This window comes from Colossoma macropomum, unplaced genomic scaffold (assembly GCF_904425465.1).
Source record: "Colossoma macropomum unplaced genomic scaffold, Colossoma_macropomum, whole genome shotgun sequence".
NCBI classification, from domain to species: Eukaryota; Metazoa; Chordata; class Actinopteri; order Characiformes; family Serrasalmidae; genus Colossoma; species Colossoma macropomum.
Window position 1 is genome coordinate 38,537,737 of NW_023494784.1, and position 20,494 is coordinate 38,558,230.

A 20,494-nucleotide genomic window follows, 5' to 3' on the forward strand; every position below is an offset into this window, starting at 1 on the left:
CCCAGCCTGACAGCCTGTCTCTCCTTCAGGCTGACAGCAGCTTCACTCGTCACTCTGGGCCTCATTGATTAACATTCAGGCCTCGTTGTGGCCAATGGGACTCTTTCACTGGAAACTTTCCCTACATGACTTGTCATTTTCACCTTTATCTACTCGTACACAATAAGGTTAGGTTCGTTATTGATGCCCCCATATGTGTTTTTGATTTTGACTGTTTGTGGGTATAAGAGAAGCCTCAACAACTAAATATAATATCAGATTTTTCAGTATTTAGTGTGTCCACTCTTTACCTTCATTACAGGTAAGTAACTTCATTACTAATCCAAAGTTCAGCCTTAGAAGTTGGTTGCATTTTCTGCTTCTCACTATCCAAGCAACAAACACATGTAGTGATGTCAAGGTCTGGACTCTGGGGTGGCCACTAGCTTATGTGCTGGAAGAAAAAAACAATGTGCTAATCCTTTGGGTATATTTGGCTTCAGCACTCATTCCGTCAAGGTGGCTTTCTTAGTACTGATTTGACAGCTTTCTTTTCCAAACTTTTGTCAAAAGCTCAGAATGAAACTCTTCAGGCCCAGAAGGTTTGATTTCTGATAAGGGCTGACGTCACAACACAGTGCAAAATGCATGGCCTTTGCCATTATCAGCAAAGCAGGACTGTCACTAATACATAACAAAAATCTCAAAATCTTCTTCCTGCTTAGTCTTTAATGTTTTTAATGTTCTTTACCACAAGCTGATAAAGAAAACCTGTTTATTTGTATTAAGAACGTTTCAAGCAAGGTGTCTGCAAAGTTGGGTGGGCAGACTAAGCTGCTGATGCCGTTCTTACACCATATCGTTCTGCTTTTGCATTCGGGCACTTTCGATCTGTTAGCTCACCAACTTATTTGCAGAAACACAGCACGTAAAAGAGATACAAAACATTAACCTTACCAGTTTGTTCCCCTTGCGGTTGGAAACAGGTTACTATAATTGTGACTTTTAGGAAGTTTCCCATGAAAGCTGAAAGTGCATTTCTGTGCTTTTCTGCAGACTCTGCGTTCTGATATTCTGTAATAATGCGGTTGTTTTTGCCTTTACAGTAGTGGTGTGATTCTTTTTATAACCATGTAATCTGCAGCTTTTAGAAGTGAAACTCTGATGCATTTCCATCCTTTCAAAATGCTTCAAAATGACATCGTTGCTATTGGTTCTTGTTCGGGCAATCAATATGGGCCACTGTAATATCTTGATTAGATATTATCTAATCTAATATTACTGTTAGAAATAAAGGTTCTGTGCAGGTACATTTTTTGTTCATCAAGGTACAAACAATATAAGTGTTACCTTAAAGGTACAACAGTGGTTTTAAGGTCCAATTCTGTACCTTAAATATGTTTGCTCCAGGTAAAAAGTATGTATTTGTATCTTTTCATAACCTAATATTTTAAAACAGAATGATAAAATAAAGAGCCTGGAGACGAGACGGGGTGACGAGTCAGTACAATTTAGAATATTTAATTTCAATGGATTATGGTGCAGTTATGTTCCCTGACTAAAGGTACTGAGATGTACCCTTGAGGGTACCACCCCAGTGACAAGAGGGGCACTGCCCCAGTAACAGTTTAGTAGCTTTATTTCTGAGAGTGTACGTTCTACTTTTATTATATTTTCTTGCAGTCCGCTTATGATGTTTGCAGTGAGTTTATGTCATAACCCATTTTTACATGACATCTCTTTATCCTTCAGAATAAAACATACTGTTCATGTTGACTCATATAGTGAATGAGCTCTGTACTGTTTGTCCTGTATTTGTATTATGCCTCATTCAAAAACAGTTCAGGCTGAAACACCCCTTATAACTTCAGTGTGAGTGGGTGGGGCTAAACTTGTAGGCTGACAAGGCAACAATCTAATGGTTTGTTAATGACTGTTAATAAGTATGTAATAGATGCCTATGCAGTAATAAATGGTACCATTTGAATTTACTTAGTGACATCATCATTTACTTCACTTATCATCATTCATGTCACTTAGGGATGAATAACCAATAACTATTTTTAATGGTATAAGCCTAAACATTAATTTTAGTTCACAGTTCATAGTAGTGGTGATAGAACCCAGACATCCTCCTCTAAAAGCTTCCTCATAGAAAGTTATTATGTAAAATGGTTATGATTATGCTGCCTGATGTCTGACACATTGTTTTATGATAGTATTTGGGAACAGTTGTTGGCTTTAAATGTATTTTTTATGATTGATTTATGGTAGAGAGCATAGTAAGGCAAAACAGTACCTAAGAGAAGCTTAATTTTCAGATTTATCAGTATTTTATCATTATTTTACCATTTTCAATATTACTTATAAAAGTTCAAAAGACACTGATGGTTTTGAATGGTAAATAAAATGGCTATATCCGTGTTGTAAATATAGTGACCCATGGTTCCTATCACCACCACTGTAAAGAAATCTGAACCTCTAAAATGAACCATTTCACACCAAACCACTCTCAATGACTGTTTACATCTCAGCTACTGAATTATACAGAAATTTTGAAAAATAAATTTTGAATTAATAAATGTATTATATTAAGTATAATAAGTAATAAGTGTAGGATGTGTTTATATATATATATATATATATATATATATATATATATATATATATATGTATATATATATATATATATATATATATATATATATGTATATATATATATATATATATATATATATATATATATATATATCCTACACTTATTACTTATTATACTTAATATAATACATTTATTAAAAAAAACATTCACATTGTGTTAATTATTTGTATGTCACTAAGCAAATGGTTAATAATTCAAATGGTAGCACTTATTAAAGCACAAGTAACCATTATATAATGATTATCATTAACAAACTATTAGATAATTAATAAAGATAAATAGATACTATTTTAAAATAAGACCCTTATCATGAATGGTTTAAAATGAGTTTATTAGTGGTTATGAATTAGATTTTAAAGAACTTAAAATCATTAATAAATATTTATAACACATAAATAAAAGGGGCTACAGTGACCTGTTTTTTGCCTAATAGTGAACCCACATTCATTCATACAGTTAAACCTCAGATTTTCATGTTTACTGTTCTTACTGTGTCGTTTTCATCAGTTAAACTGTCAGCTTCATCTTATATTCATATTCATCAGATATAACAGCTCACTTTCTGCCCTTTTTATTAATGCATTGTAACAGCTTATGGATGATCAATTAAGTGTTTATGACTTAACTAATAACCATTACCAAACTATTTTTAAAGCATTCATAAACCTTTTATGAGGTAAGGATTGTCTTAATTTAAAGTAGTACCAATAAATACAACTATTAGACTATAAATAAGTTTTATAGGGGTCTCTTATTATGAAGTGTTGCAGGCAGGTCTATCTAAATGAGTTGCTTTTTTTGAAAGCTATGAATTTAAAACAGGGTTAGGGTGTTTTTGCAGCATAATTGCAACATATGGACTGAAGAGTGAACTGTACATTAACAATGTTATCATATGACATAAAATTCAGTTCTGCTTTTGTTATGATGTCAAGCTTGTAACAGTGGAAGAACCCTTGTTGGAGCTATACAGAGCCATTTTCAAAAAGGTTCTATATAGAACCATTTACAACACATTCTCCACCAATCTGAAGAACCATGCATAGAGCTATTTAAGCATGAAATGGTTCTTTATAGAACAATAGCCTTTACAACAGAATCCTTGGAAACCACTTGTAAGTGTGTTTGTTAGGCAGTCTAGCAAGAAATTTTAAATGCAGTTTGGCACTCAATATATCTCCAGAGGGTCGTATCTTTGGCATGCTACAGTGCTAGTATTTGTGTATTGCATGCCAAATACTGCTTTGTTTATGTTATTAAATGCCAACAGCAAAATTCACAGCTTCTTCAGCTTAAAAGTGCTCTGTTCGCACGGATGACAAATTGATTTCCTGATCACAAATGAGAAAGGTGCTGATAAAGAGGTTTCACTCTCATCCCCGCCTAGATGTGACCTTTGAAGCCCACTGTTGACTGTTTGCCTATTTTCAAGTTGACTAACAGGCTCGTCTCACTTACACTTCTTAATGGGATTGAGTCACCTAAAGGCCCACTAGAAGTGAATGCTAGCCGCACAATGGTGCCACCGCCACTGAGTCAAGTGGCAACTCTCTCCTACACTTCAGGTGAAGTGCTTGGGCTGGAATGAGTGAGCATGAAGCTCCTTGTAGCACTTCAGGCGCTCAGGGGCAGCGGTACCGTCCCACTCGTGGGTCGCATTGTTCCTTCACTTTTTGTCTGGTTATTGGTTCAATTCCATGGCCACTGGAGTGTCCTTAGTTGTTTTATAGCTGGCTGGGAGAAGAGATTAGTCACCAAACTACAGACACTGTTAATCACAGGCCTGCTGCATTTTAGAGGTTTTGACAACATGATCCAAGGAATATTTACTGGTGGGTTTTGTAAACAATTTAATGAGAGATTTTGCAGGAAGAAAAAATAGCTAGGTTGGTAAGAACTTGTTTTTGTTTTTGTTTTTTTGGAAAATGCATGGAAGGTGTGTAAAATTAAATGTAATACAATAATGATAAAACTGAAAATGTTTTAAAAATAATTATTCATTTGAACATGCCAGTTGCCCTTTCCATTGTTGGTAAATTTCATAAGGAGTCAACCAGTAGACATATGTTCCATTAACATACTTTAAAAGTTTTTTTGTTTTGTTTTTGTTTTTATTTATTTTTATTTCTCTTTCTTTTTTATTCATATTTTTTCATTTTGAAAGTTTATTCTTTTATTTATTCTTTTATTTTTATTTTAGTTAGTTAGTCAGTTAGTCAGTTAATTATTTAGTTATTGGACCGTTTTATTCTCTTTCCTTAATGCTAAAAATAAATATCTTGGCTGTTTTGACATTTAAATGCAGGGGGTATCTGACTTTTGCACAGTACTGTACCTGGTACAGGTGTGTTATGAGCTTGGTTATAGCAAAAATATGGAATGGCTGGGGGCCTTGCGGATTGGTTTGGGAACTATTTTTCACATTTATCTACTCATGCATACTAAAGTCAGGTTTGCTATTGATGCAATACATTTTTGTAGAAATTTCATATATTAAATATATATAAAGTCTCTCCACATTGGCTTCTTTTTCACATAAACACATTTGCTCATCCATTGGACATATTTAGCTTCAATGCTCAGCTTCATGTTCACCAAAGTGTCTTCCTTGGTATGAAGAGCTTCTTTTCTAAAGCAAAAAAACACAGACTGGCTAGGGGGGCCTGCAGACTGGGTCGAGAACCACTGCTTTAGGGAACCAAAAGTAGTTATTCTATGGCATCACTCTAGAGCATCCTTTTTTTTCTAAAGTTTAAGGAACTGCAGCTTCTTAAGCGTCAAACAAAGACTGCAAAGAATCTTGTTTGACCCTTAAGGGCTTGTTAAGTGTGGAAAAGTCTATCTTGTTCAACTAGATCCTGCCCGAACAGCAGAAACCCACCAGGAACTATGCAACATTTTAAAAGAGAGTATGACAGCATCATCCACAGTGATGTGTAAATAAGGGCTACCATTGCAGTTAAATGAATATTAAATGATTACAATGCAATAAAAGTCATTCAGAGTGGATTGACGTGAAATGCTCTGTTTTACAGAAACTTGCCGAATCAGAATTGTTCACAGTGGGGGTGATAGGAACCAGACGTCTGAAGAGTTTAATGTCTCTGAAATCTCCCTCACAGAAAGTCACTACATGAAATGATTATGAATATGTCTCCTAAAACCTGAGACACTGTTTTACAATACTTTTAAGAGAGGGTTTTGGCAAAAACATATTGCTGCTGTCAGAACAAAATCTCATATCCGCAAAATGCTAACTTTACAGGAGAAGGAAAAAGCATACTTTACTTTTAATGTAAATCAATGGAACCAAATTTTTTTCCAAGTCATTTTGGGCCATTTCTTCTTGTCCATATATCATGAAATTTATATACAATGTAAAGGGCAATGGGCACTTTTAAATAATGTCAAAAACTGAAAAATGACAAAAATGGAGATACGAGGTTTTGTCCCGACAGCAGCGATATTTTTAGATTCGATTTATGGCGGAGGGATGCATGCAAGGTGTTGCAAGGCAAAATAAACCCTAAAGAAAATAGGTTTGAAATCTGAGTCTTTACAGTGAACTATTTCACACCAAACCACTCTGAATGACTGTTTACATCCCAACGATTTCATTTTGAACATTACCGTAATGTCCGGACGAGGCACTGGGCCAGTGGAGTTCAGAAGAGTTGTAATTTAGACGTGGCAGTTTTCAATACGTCCCATACTTCGCAATACACTGTCAACATATTACTCTTTTTTGCATTTGGCAGTGGACAGACATGTCTGTCTTGGCGTTCCTCCATCCTCTCGAAAACAAGCCAAGGTGTGCTGTGGTGAGGATTTACAGGCAGGGCTTATGTGCAACCTGTCATGTGGCTATGATAATGTACTGTGTATAAGTGTGTGTGTGAGAGCATCAGAATGTCAACACCTGGCGCGGATCTCTCCGTGATGGGACGGTAACAGGTGTGGGAGAGCAGGACAAACACCCCAGACCCTCGAACAGGTGCTGAAGTTTGGGTTTCAATCCTGGTCAGAGTGCTCATGCCGCAGGCATTAGTCGCCGGGCCTCCAGCCGACCCAGAGACTCTGATAGGCGGTTAGGTACACTAATCCCAAGCCGGACTATAAATGTTAATAGCTGGCTAGGTACAGTAATCTGCGATTGGTGACATTTGGTCTACCTTAATCTGAAGATGTATTAGAGGGAGTTAGAGAGAGATGGATGGCGAGGGATAGGAGGAATTATTCTAATCAGAGTGGGCCATGGGCGTGTAAAACCACTCATTAAGCTTAGGCACTGTAGTGCCCCCCTCCATGCACAGTGGGGGGTCCTGCATCTGGATGTCAATGGGGGGCCAAATGTAGGGTCTTAGGGGGAAAAGCATGGAGCAAAACAAAATATAGTAAAAAGTTCAATCGAAAGCATCCAGCTGACCTATTCATGCTCCACCCGCCAATGTGTTATGTGTTCTTTTGTAGCTGGGGTGAGGTTGAGGAAATGTTGGCAAAAATCCCAATAATGAGCAATAGTTGCACTTATTTTTATCGGGTTATCTCAATTTTATATGCAGGTGAAAGGTCACACTGCTAGGATGGATCAGATGTTGTTCTTTTTTGTAGTGCAGCAGAGCTAATACTAGCATGATGCCAAATTCATCATCATTTCAAACCTAGTTTCGATTAGCTACAACAATACAGCCCAGTTCAGCAGCATAGTGGAACTACGGTGAATAGTCACTCTAAACAAAGTGTGCTATAATTTCTTATTGTGTAGAAAGTAAAATGCTACAGTCTAAGAATGCACTGTAACATGGGCATCTTTTTGTAGAGGTATGGCATCTGCCTACCCCTTTCAAGCATGTTCAACCAGCTCAGCTCAACAGCTGTGTTTCTAGAACAACCACTTCAATGTTAGGTACAGTAAAAGTGGCATTAATAGAAGATCACATCACTCTCCATTTTAAAAAGTATTTTTGGTGTAGTTCCAATCTCTCAACTTTGATTGGCTTTGAAGAAACACAACAGTTTTGCCAGATGAATGTCCTGCCAAATTTTATATATATAAATGAACAAAAATAAATGTAAGAAAGAAAGAAATTAGTAAATAGTAAAAATGTCAGTTAAAGTACAAATAACTTAAAGTACCACAAGACATTAAGCACATATAGCAGAAATTAAAAAAGTATGTAAAAATATACATAAATAAACATACAAACAATGTAAATAAATGAGGAAATAAAAAGCAGAAAACAAAAAAATAGTAAATATGGATGAATGAATGAATGAATGAATGAATGAACGAATGAAAGCAGGAAAGAATGAATGGAACAAATGGAAAAGACTACGCTGTGCCCTAAGGCAGAGTCATTGTCTTGATCATATGAGCAAGATCATTAGTTTGCCTTGACTTTCCTACAGGGGATCTGCATCACCCAGAAGCTCACAAAGATCATGACTATACTGAGATTAGAGGGCAGAGTTGAGGTCAGCAGGTCGGCCCTCACTTACAGCAATCCATAGACCTTTAACTTGGCTGTAATGGTCATCTCTGATGTTGAAATATAAATATAACTTAATATCAATGTGGCTGATAGTGAAAACAGCACTATTGGTATGACTAAAGAAACGCTCCAGAATGACAGCACCTACAGAGCAAACAGCTCAGTTCCCCAAAGGAGAATGAGAACAAGGAAGATTTCATAGATAATTGCTAATAACTCATGATACCATGCCATAACCCAGTAATAAAAGACTGTATGTTGTTCCACATATGACTATAAGCTGGTACACCATCGATTACACCCTGAAACTAAATCTCTCCCAAGACTCGAGTGTAATCACCTCCATGGATCCTCATCCACAAGCGCAAATCCTCCTGTATGTTGTAAGCTGATAGAGCAACCATATGCCCCTGAATATCATTCATTCAATTTTGGGTGAAACCCTGTCTCGGCGTCCCCTCCCCAAAATAGTGTTGTATTTCCAAGGCCTTGGAATTAAGCTGTACTTCACCCCCCTTTCCCCCCAAGGATTAGGGTATAGAACTGCCCATGTCCATCCCTCCTCCTCCCCTAACTGTCTCTTGTTCCTTCTCTTTTCCACTTATGTACGTATTATGTTGATAGATAGACTCAGATTAGCGACGTGTTTATGTTGACAGCCGCTGAAGCTGGATTAGATCATGCATGTGGGCCACAAAGGGAGGGGGGCAACTGTATTTATCTTTGCATGTGTGTAGGTGTATGTATGTTGTCGGGATTGAGGATGACTAGCCAAGTCAAGTCAGACACGCTATTGACCCCTTATAGGTCTGTGTAACACCAAGCAACTACGCTTGAATTACCACTAACAGGCCAGAATTGACACCTACAGTGTTCATTTATGTCTATCTGGACCAGGGGATCCCAAGCGTTTTGTCTTGGGGGGCCAATGTGTAATGTTGACTGAGGGCCAAAAGACAGTTGTATGATGTTAAGGGTCACAATTATTTCATTTTTACACTACTACACAAGGTGAAGGCCTGATCTGGACACAATCACTGGACAAGTTCATTCAACACAGCAAGATTTTGCTGTGTATAAATGCTAATGTTGCTCATAAGGAATCAATACTAGCATTGTACTGCTAGCTTTCATTGGTTTATGCCTTGCTAATGACAGCAGGTACTGGAGAGACTCTACAGTCTCGTAGCACTAGTATACCAATAGTATGGCAGAAATCAAAAGAATACAAGAACCGGATTATGTTTTTGTCACCAGGCCAGCTAGGAAACCTGATTTGTTTACAATAAAACCAATCTTTATTGTACACTTTACTTAAAGATGATGGTGACAAGACTATGAAGCCTACACAAGCTCTTTATGACAACAGACAATGGCCTGCACCTTTGGTCACAACTCTAGGAGATCTACCTTCCAGCGGACTTCAGCTCCTAATTGACCCCATCTGATCTGTCTAATTCAGGGGTGTTTTCATTCCAACAAAGCAGGAGCATACATGGTCTGTTGTTGAAGCCTGAGAGCAACTGATTAAACAAGTGGAATCAGGTGTGCTCCTGTTGTTTGGAATGAAAATCTGCTGGACCTTTACGGAGAAGATTGGACACCCTTGATCTAATTACTGCTTCCAGAAGTCCTTGATTAGCTGAATGATGTGTGCTAGATTGCGGTTTTAGGTGAAACCTACAGGAAGGAGGAGGAGGGTTGGTATTTATTATCCTATAAACTTGGTATAGTGTAGTGGGTAACACCTCGGCCTTCTACGCTGTAGACAGGGACTCAATCCCCTGTGTAGGCAAGCACCCTACACTATGCCAAGAAGGGTCCTTGGGCAAGACTCCTAACACTACTTTCACCTACCTGTGTAAAATGATCAAATTGTAAGTCGCTCTGGATAACAGCATCTGCCAAATGTCATAAATGTAAATGTATAAACGTGAAGGCTGATGCTAACTGGTCATAACACAGCTTTATATCCACCCACATCTATGCCACTTGGCATGGGTGTTCTGTTGGGAGGGATACTTTCAAAATGCTTTTCAGTACAGATTATAAAATACATGTCTTTACATGTCATTTGTAAAATATTCCGTTAAATTACGCAAAGTAACATATTTTTAACTACTTTAACATTGTCTCACATTGTGTGAATGAATGTGGCCTTCAACCAATACCTAAAGTAGACCAAACCCAGGAGTCACTCTGAATGTATATTAACACTTGCTATAGAGATGCAAGCTATACAAATATGTTAACACAAAAGCAGTGTGATGTTTTATCTGGCATAAAAGATGAAGACCTACCTTATCCTAGCTTACATACCAACGGTCATAGATCTGAAATGGTTGTTTAAAAGTTTCTAGATATTTAGGTAGATGTATGCATTACTGGGAAGAGATAATTCACCAAATACATAGGTTGTAAATTGATCTCGACTTGGTGGCTTGGTTGTTAACTAGATCTGCTTAGCGAGCTTACTACAATGCCAACAATACTAACAGGCTGATCTGCAGCCTGCTCTTCAACTAAGTAGGTAGCTCACCAGGTAGTCAATTTGACCAGCAAGTGCTCAACTTTAGCTGGACAAAGATAAAACCTATCTGAAGGTGTTTTTCCACGTTAGAAGTGGAGTCTTTGGCGGGCTCCCGAGTGGCGCAACCGTCTAAGCCTTGGCCCTATCATCAGGAGATCACGATCCCTGGTGATGCTTTAGACTCCTGGCCATCCCTGGTGGCCAGGAGTCTAAAGAGCACAACTGGCCTCGCTCTCTCTGGGTGGGTAGGATGGCCCCCCTTCTGCCCCATCACTCAGTGCAATGCTAGTCAGCACAGGCGTCTGTTAGCTGATGTAACAGACTCGGCGGTTTGCACTTTCCTCTGAGTGCGTTCAGCTGTCCAATGACGTTGCGTTAGCAGCAGTTTAAAAGATGTGGTGGCGCTTCACACGTCTCGGAGGAAGCCCGTGCTAGCCTTCACCCTCCTTGCGCTGGTGTTATAGTGTGATTGGGGGAGTCCTAACTAATGGGTGGAGTTGGAGACGACTAAATTGGGGAACAAATTAAGTAAAAATAAAATAATAAACAAAATAAGTGGAGTCTTTGGACATGGAAAGCAGTTTTTTCCTGGTAAGCAGAGGTTGCACAATACTATTGCGGCCTCCTTTGCCTACAGCTGATATCAGTTTATGTATGGATGTGACTGAGACGACACTGTTGTATTATGGGTCATACCTTACTGAAAGATGGTGGTCTTCAAGTGGGTCTTTATCCCTTTTAAATCCCAGGGTTATCTCATAATAAGGCCTATTATTCAATATCTACAGGGAGCTATTCTTAAGTTATAGAACTGTGTAATAAAACTCATGTAAGGGGTTATGACAACAGACAAAGACCTGCATAAACATTTATGAAGGGTAATATCAACTGGACAGGAACTTTATGTCAATGTTTATCGCTAGACACAGGTGTTATGTCAACTTAACATCAAAAACCTTTATAATCGATGATGCGTCACTTGGAACTTCCTTTACAAATGTTTAATTCATGGTTAACCTACGTTATGTTTAACAAGGGTTATGCCAGTTGTCCTGATGAGCTTATGCGTGAGTCATGTAGCCTTCAGAACGCCACACTTCACACCCTTAAAAAAGTAGAACCATGACTTTTATTATCATCTCACTCCTTGCACAAGTGGTCATCTTTAGCAAATGCTAACGTCCTAAGCTGAGAGAAGGAGAAGGCAGTTTTTGTTGCAGTCTTTCATCGTTCTCATCTCACCTAGTCAAGCGGTTCATGTACACAACTGTGCTTCTAGCAATGTCGCAAGACATGTGGTCATGCAGCAAACGTGTGTGTGTGTGTGTATGTGTGTGTTTGTGTGTGTATGGGTGTATGTGTGCAAGAACTCACATGGTTGCAGTGTGGTCAACCTTTCCCCAGGTCCTTGATGACTCGCTCTCTCACTTCTCCTTTCCAATAACTCTCTGATTTACACTGACTTTGCCTGGACTTGACACCCAAGTGTCTTCTGTGGGTGTTGACGGCCAACGGAAACGTGCGTCAGTATTGAAAAACATAACGTTAAACAAAAATATTCATTTGAACAATCGTTACTTTTACGCACGCAATGTGTATCCCAGGAGCAGCATCGATTTTTGGTCAGGTACTTTTGGAATTTGTCTTAGTGGAGTTGGTGGAGTATATAAATGGACGGTCCATAATGTGTATATTAAAGAAGTAATACAAAAGAAGGATAAAGCCACAAACGGTACTACAAAGTACTCATCATACACAGTGTGTAAACTAAATGTGCAGGATATGTACAGCATTATAGATTAAGTGAGGTATGACTGCAACAAGTTATTCATTTTTCAACATCAGGAAAAAAGCAGAAAACATATATTTGATGCCTCAACAAAACTATAATATAACATTTTTCAGTCGTACTGCATTCAGTCTTTAACTTTATCATGGATTGGATTCTTGTCAGGAGACTCACTTTCAGTGTTTCATATCTGCAGGGATATTTTTCCACACCTCCAAAGTTCAGTCTTAGAAGTTGGTTTTGCATTTTCTGCTTCTCACTATCCAAATAATCCCAAACACATTCAGTGATGTTGAGGTCTGGACTCTGGGGTGGTCAGTTCATTGTTCTGAGAACACCAGCAGCTGTGTCTGTTTCCTTTTCTCAGTAAAAGCTTCTTAAACAGCTACACATCCTTTCAGACCCATAGCACTGAGTTGTCTTCTCACAGTGGAAGGATGGACAGAAACACCTGTGGATGTTTTCAGATCTGAAGCAACTTGATTTTCTCCTCTCTCTCAAAGATGAAAGCTTTCAGTGCTGTTTATCTGATGGGGACAGTTTTGGTGTCTACCAGGTCTTCCAGGTGGTTGTTAGGAGTCCCATTTTCTCTTTGACTTTCAATCATTTTTTGAAGTGCAGCTTTGGAAACTACTGGTTTATCTCTTATTTCCTTTGACTCTCAGAGGAAACAAGGCCTTTTGGGCCGTCATGACAGGTCTTATAACCAAAGAACATTTTATTCAATGTACCAAAACTTTGGAACACCAGAGACTCTGTGGTCAGTGTTACTGTGGAAATCTATTTATATTCTTTTTCACAAATCACCTGATAAGAGTGCTACATTTAATGGGTGAGGAAACATTTGTTCTGAGATTTAGAAGTGATTCTGGATAAAATCAGAGTTAGTTTAATGTTTGCACATGAGATTCTTTTGCTAGTGTTTGCCCACAAATGGAGTGGTCAGTGCTAAGTCCCAAGTATTTCAAAAGGGAAATCAGATGATTTATTATTTTTTTATATATGTACATAATTTTTCTTTTTATTTATGTTTTTCAATGTCCAATTATGACATCTGTGTGGGTCAGAATGAACTTTCACATGACCATTTTCCAACCTTTCTTTATGCCTTAGAATTAAACTGGCTGTTTTTGTTACTTTGCCTTTAAGACAGATATGCACAAATGACCACTGCTCTGATTGGCCGCCTGAATTGTTCTTTAAAAACAATGTTAGCTTAAACTCTTATGACATGACAAAATGAAGTGAATTCAAAATGGTCTGTTTTTGCAGCTCAGTTTCCACATCGCTGCTGCCAGAGCAAAACCTTGTATCTCTAAAAAGGTCGCTTTACAAGAGAAGGAAAAATGTTTTTAATCTTTAATGGAAGTGAATGGAGAAATATTTTTTCCGAGTAATTTTGGATCACTTCTGTTGGTCTGTTCATCATAACATTTAGATACAACATTAAGGGCAAATGCCTTTTTTGACACGTCAAAAAAATGAAAAATGACAAAAATGGAGATACGTGGTTTTGTTCCGACATCAACAATATGTGGACTGTGAATGCTATGCTTTATAACTTGTTTACATACTATTTTAAATTAGTGGTGTCAAAGTTAATGTGCTAAAGGGCCCATATTTTGGAAAACTGAATTTGTTCTTATTTTTTTTAAATGAAAGTGTTTGATTCTTCCTGTTTTTTTAAAAAAAGTGTTTGATGTGGTATGTAAACACTGTTAAGCCTTCAAAATATACCATTCACTTCCAGTCCAAACATGGAAATTTAGCTGCTAAAACAGCTTGCTTTAATTTCACTGTTCAGTACATCCCATAATTTCTTTAACAGACATTTATACTCTGTTAATACATTTTCATAGTTTTAAACCATCTCCAGTTTTAGCTAGAAGCCCCTGCTGCTCATGCTCTGTTGCTTCGACTCCACCACTCCTCTGTCTTATTTAAATATAGTTTTTAAATAGCAAGGTCCTTTGATGGCCGCCTTTATGAAAGCCATTTCCACCTACTGGCATGCTGTGAATTTGTTTATCACTGAAGTACATCAACTCTGAAGTATCATTTACAAACAAAGTGCAGTGCTGATGCTGGCAATATCATTAATATCAGTAGACCATGCTGGACGGAGCTCCTGGGAGAACAATGGATTAACCAACAAACTGCAAACTAACAAAAGCACTACAGTTTCCCTCCAAACAAGACCTAAAGCAGTGATATGAACCCGAGAGGCTATAATTGCAGAGGAGTCACACACAGCCACTGTTCCTCTCACTGGACAGCAGTGATGGGAATCGGAAAGCATTCTAAAAGCACTGCAAATAAAAATAAAGCAACTAAAACATTTGTGATTAATCACAATTAAGTGCACACATTGATGCAGTTAATCACTGTTTGATATCCTTAGTTTAAACAAAAGCAAGGGAAATTCAGTTTTCCATGTAATGGGGCCCTTTAATAATGTACATATTGGTTGGTGAATTGAACTCATGCGGTTTTATCCCTACACTATATAAGCAATAACACAAGGGGTGGAGAAAGTGCCCCGAGTCAAAGCGGATGCCTAATACATGCAGCGTTTGAGCTGCCAGTGTGAGCTGAACACAATGGCATGCACAAAAGGTCGAGTGTGCGTGTAACTCTGTCCTTTACTGCTCAGAGAATAAACCAGGTCCTCGTCCCAGCACCAAAATCCACACCAGCACATTCCTAGGTGAGGGTTTCATTCACCCTCTACTGTAATCCAATTACATGCCATACTCAGAAAGACACGCACGCTTAGTTACCCAGAGAAGAAAGAAGACTGAGACTGAAAACCAGCTCATTTAATCACTGAAGATTCAGAAAAGGCTAGAAAAGACACGATGATGATAATAATCATAATAATAATAATAATAATAATAATGTGTTTAGATATGACACATACAATCATATCAAACCATATCTGTACACATACACATGACGTTTACATATATATATATATATATATATATATATATATATATATATATATATATATAATATATATATGTACATATATGAATTTGAATTATATACAGGTATATATATATATACATACATATATGTATATACACACATATATATATGTATGTATATGTAATATATATATATATATATATATATATATATATATATACATATATATATATATACATATATACATATATTTATACACGCACACACACCAATAAGACGTTTATGTGCCTTTTAAACGTGTCATTGAACACGACTGAATGATGTCTGAGGGTCTTGAATAGACTTAGAAACCATCCGCGTCATTTTATGGGTCAATTAGCGACCAATAACTAGAAAACAAGCAGATTCAACCAATCAGACAGTGAGTCGTGATGAGGGGGCGGGACAGAAGAGGAGAAAGGGGGCTAAATAAATAAATAAATAAACAAACAAATAAATAAATACACAGCACTAATCACTCCAAAAAGAAAAACAGAAAAGAAAAACAAAACCTTAATAGATACAAAAACGTTAATAATAACAAAGGGAGGATGTAATTAACGAGGTTACAATGAATGAATTAATAATTCAACGAAATTATAAGCAAAATAAATGTTAATAGAAAATAAAAACAGTGTGTACGATTTAGTCCGAAATAAAAATGAAACAGTAATAAATGTAAATAAAAAACTGTTCAAGGCAAATCAATCAATCAATAGATAAGTAAGTAAATAAATAAACGCACACAGAACAGTCGATTATTAAAATAATAATTAAAGTGCAGTTTAACAGGAGGAACAGGCGCTGTGAGCGCTCAGCACTGAGGTGGTCGGTCGTGTCGCGGCTCGTTGTTCGGTCAGCTCTTCATCCGTTACTGTTACAAATATAAACTGATTAACACGCGTCCATTAAAGGATGATGATTCCAGCGGCGGACACGCGCAGAGCGATCACACACACACAGACACACATACACACACACACACACACACACACACACACACACACTCACAGCCTTTAATGAGGCTTCATCTTAAAGAAAAAACGAAGGAAGAGTAAAGGAGAGCCGCGAGCCTGCATGGAGGACCGTCTCACGCGCGGAGAGGCTGAGGGGGGAGGCACAGGTGAGTTACCTGTCAGAGTGTACACGCGCGCGCGCGCGTGCGCCTCCGTTACGGCTCTCTCTCTCTCTCTCTCTCTCTCTTCTTTATTCTTTCTATCCCTCCGCGTGAAGATAGGTGGCGCGTGACGCGGAGACGCGGAGCCTAAAAGTAAGAGAGAGAGAGAGAGAGAGAGAGAGAGAGAGAGAGATGAGGATGATGATGATGATGAAGTAAAGAAGCAGCGCGTGAGCCGCGTGTCCAGGTCCTCGCGGTGTGAGCGTGTGTGTGTGTGTGAGGGAGAGAGAGAGAGAGAGAGAGAGAGAGAGAGAGGGAGAGAGAGAGAGAGTGGGGGGATTCAGTGCGACCTGTCCGGCAGGAATAACGGCCCCTCGCGCGCTCTCCGTTCTGTTGCCCTCTGCAGGGGCACATTCCTCTCTCAGTGCGGGTAGGTGAGTCTTTCGTTTCTTCTCTCTCTCTCTCTCTCTTTTCTGTGTGCATTTTGACCGCGACCTCACTTCTGGCTTGCGCGCGCGCTTCACAGGTGAGCGCTCAGGTGAGCGACGGTGCGCCCTTACCTGCGCGAGCCTGCACGAGCCTCCTCCAGACTACACACGAGCGCAGCGAGATGCAGCGGCTTCTTCTGCTCACACGAGCGCGCGCACGAAACAGAACTGCGAACAGCAAGGCGCGGTTTGTTTATGTGGTTGTTTATTTGTTTGTATGTATTTAATTTTGACCGTTAGGAGCCTCTTATAGAGTTTTAGAGCCGAGAGCGTTTTTATGTATTTATTTATCTGTTTATTTATAATTGTTCATTCTTGTTTTTTCTTCCCAGGACTGTAGAATTAGGACAGGGAACGAAATTAAACATTTTTGATTTATTCTGATCGTAAATGGTGGAGTTTTGAATTATTATTATTATTATTACTATTATTATTATTATTACTATTATTATTATTATTATTATTATTATTATTATTATTACTACTACTACTATTATTAATTGATGCAGTCTATTAATACACATCACGCTGCTGCTTGATTCGTTCTCCTCACACGTTTTCTTTATTATCGTAAACAGCCCCTTCATTCTGAATCGCACTTTTTTACCCCTCAGTTAAACTTTCCCTTCAGTCTGTCGCTCATTAGAACTGCAGCATTAAACGATCTGCACAAATAAATAAAAAAAGGAGGAAATCTGAGATGGCTGATCCTACAGGAGCGAGAACATAGGAGAGTAAAGAGTAAAAGAAAACAAAACAGAGGAGAAGAAATCAAAAGTGAAATTGAAAAAAAGAGAAAAAAAAAATAAAGAATTAAAAACATCAAACTTATTTAAGCTCTTATTTGTCGCTCTTTTCTCAAACTGGAGCCCCGCGCTGTGACCTGCTGCTGCTTTTGGGTTTATTCTGAGGCATCTTCACACGTCCCTCTCCTCCTCCTCCTCCTCCTCCTCCTCCTTCTTCTTTCTCTTCTTCTTCCTCTTCTTCCTCCGTTTAGCTCCCCAGCTTCGTTATTTCTGAAGCGCTAATGTTGTGGAGTGGTCCTGTTATTGCCCCCCTTTCTCTCCTCGCGTAAACGAAGTAAATGAAGGTGTGACTGTCCGTCCCCCCCCCTTTTTTTTCCTCCCTCTCTCTCTCCCTCACTCGCACTCTCTCTCTCGCTGTGTGTTTGTGTGCGTGTGATCAGATCACCCCGACTGTCCGATCAGAGTCACTTCAGACTCAGAGAGCGAGAGAGAGAGAGTGAGAGAGAGAGAGAGAGAGAGAGAGAGAGAGAGAGAGAGAGGCTGACTGACTGGATTAGACTAACTTCATCTGGACTTCTCTACCACACAATCTCACCTCTCTCCATCTCTCTAAGTTCTCTAGTGAGTCTTTTAGCCCAAACCGTACAGAAAGAGGGAGAGAAAGGAGAAAAAGTGTGTGTGAGAGTGAGACAGAGTGTGTGTGTGTGTGTGTGTGTGTGGATAGAGATAAATAAAAGAAGTGCCACTGTAGCTGAGTCGCCGCTGTGTTTGGTTGCTAGATAACCTAACGGCGCTGGAGTCGAAGCCCCATGCGGACTGCCGTCTGAAAACACTCCGGGCTTTTTATCAATGAAGCAGGACACCATGGCGGAGGGTCCCCGGTGTAAAAGGCGAAAACAAGCCAACCCGAGGAGGAAAAACGGTAAGAGAGACTTTTATTTGTTGAAGAAGATGGTGTTAAAAAGTGTGACAGCGTAACTCGCAGCCGCGCTGGATGCTAGTTTTGCTAGCTGTGTTTGTGTTTTTTTTTTTGAAATGTAACGGTCAGCCCGAGTGAGTGGCGTTTGTCAGCTGTGACAAGAAAGCAACAAACAAGTGACTTTTTGGACTCGTGTGGACTCAAAAAGTGCCACTTGACTGACTTTTTGGTGTTTTGTGTGCGTTACATGTGAGGAGAAGTTGACTAAGTCAGAGAGGAGGTGAGATAAAGGGGAATTCCATCGCTTTTTCAAAATTTCTGGCTAAATCAGTGATTGAGACGTAAACAAAGTTCTTTCGGAGCGGTTTGGTGTGAAATGCTCAGTTCTAGAGAAACTTACTGTTCACAGTGGTGGTGATAGGAACCAGACGTCCGCCTCTAAAAGCTCCCTCACAGAAAGTTATGACATGACTACGCTGCCTGATGCCTGAGACGTTGTTCTCTGATCAAGTTTTGGCCTTAAACGTCTTATTAATCCATTTAATTTGATCCATTCGTGGTGGAAAGGTGCAATAAGTGTGTTATAAGGCGAAATAGTCCCCAGAAAACTTATTATTTTCGGATTTGACACTATTTTACCATCATTTACATTACATAAAAAATTCAGAAGATGTGTATTTTCACAGGTGGTTGTGATTATTAAAATAAAATGGCCATGTTTGTGCTGTAGACACTGTGACCCCTGGTTCCTATCAGCACCCCTGTAAAGAAATCTGAGTCTGTAGGTTTCTCTGCAACAAACCATTTCACGTCAAACCTCTCTGAATGACTTTGTTTGAGTCGCAATGACAGAAGTATGCAAAAATGTTGAAAAATCGGTGGAATTCTCCTTTAAGAGGAGCTGCCTGCCTGATAGTCTGCTTATCTCTCATAGCACAAAACCGTTATGTGTGTGCATGAGTGTGTGTGTGTGTGACCCCGTTTTTTATGCTAGTGTTATGTTTTTTTTTTACCACCTTTCAAGCTGCTTTAGAAAGACTAATGTACAGAGTGAACCGTGGGAAGGCTTGGTGTGATTTGGACTCAGTTTGTGCCTCGAAGTTGGAAAGAGGAAAACTGGTCATTTAGGACTGGACACTGTCACTTTCTTTTGGGCTTTAACTTGTAGTTGTTGTTGAATCCAGACTGGTGTGTGCTTGTCCCGTCTGTGGCGTGGTGGGGACAAAAAAAAAAAAAATGATGTCCATACATTCGTGGCGACTGTAAATCAACATTCAGCCACGTTCGAGCCTTTAACACCTTTGCCTTACTTTCAGAATGTACTGTTTCGCTCAACTTGCAACACGACTTGAGTGGCGTAATACAGTGTGAATATTTCGAATGGCATTTTATTGGAAGTCTTGTAACGATTAGGCTCATGTTTACTATGCAAAGTGCCACACAAAAGAGAATGTCACTAGTTTAATCCGAAATGAACCGTTTCCCAGCCTCTGAGGGTTAACGCGACATGGACGGGACCTCTTTACAGACTCTTTCATGTTTGACCCCAATCCTTTATTAAACGGCGAGTATTGATCACATAAAAATCAATGGAGACTGTCCGTGGAGCCCTAAATGCAAGTAGCTTCAGGCGGGTTTTATGGCACAGGACAAAGTCAATGGTCTGAAACTATTTTCAAATGGGGGCATGTGTGTGTATATGTGTGTGTACTGGGGTTGGGGGTTGAGCGAGGGCAGTAATCAGTAATGTACTTGTTTTGAGTCATTGCTGTGGCCCGCTGATATGACCACACTCGAAAAACATG

At 39.0% G+C, this 20,494-nt stretch overlaps 1 protein-coding gene across 7 annotated transcripts in view; it reads left to right on the plus strand.

Annotated features, from left to right (window-relative positions):
* Positions 1-16,434: 16,434 nt before the first annotated feature.
* zeb2a (zinc finger E-box binding homeobox 2a) overlaps positions 16,435-20,494 on the plus strand; it is a 59,777-nt gene continuing 55,717 nt past the window's right edge. Inside the window, exons 1-2 of one of the 7 annotated variants that reach the window (XM_036571294.1) lie at positions 16,435-16,542; positions 18,550-18,692. In XM_036571294.1, coding sequence (XP_036427187.1) covers positions 18,620-18,692 — 73 coding nt within the window. In that variant the 5' untranslated portion in view covers positions 16,435-16,542; positions 18,550-18,619. The other 6 variants (XM_036571303.1, XM_036571264.1, XM_036571273.1 and 3 more) reach the window with 6 other exon arrangements.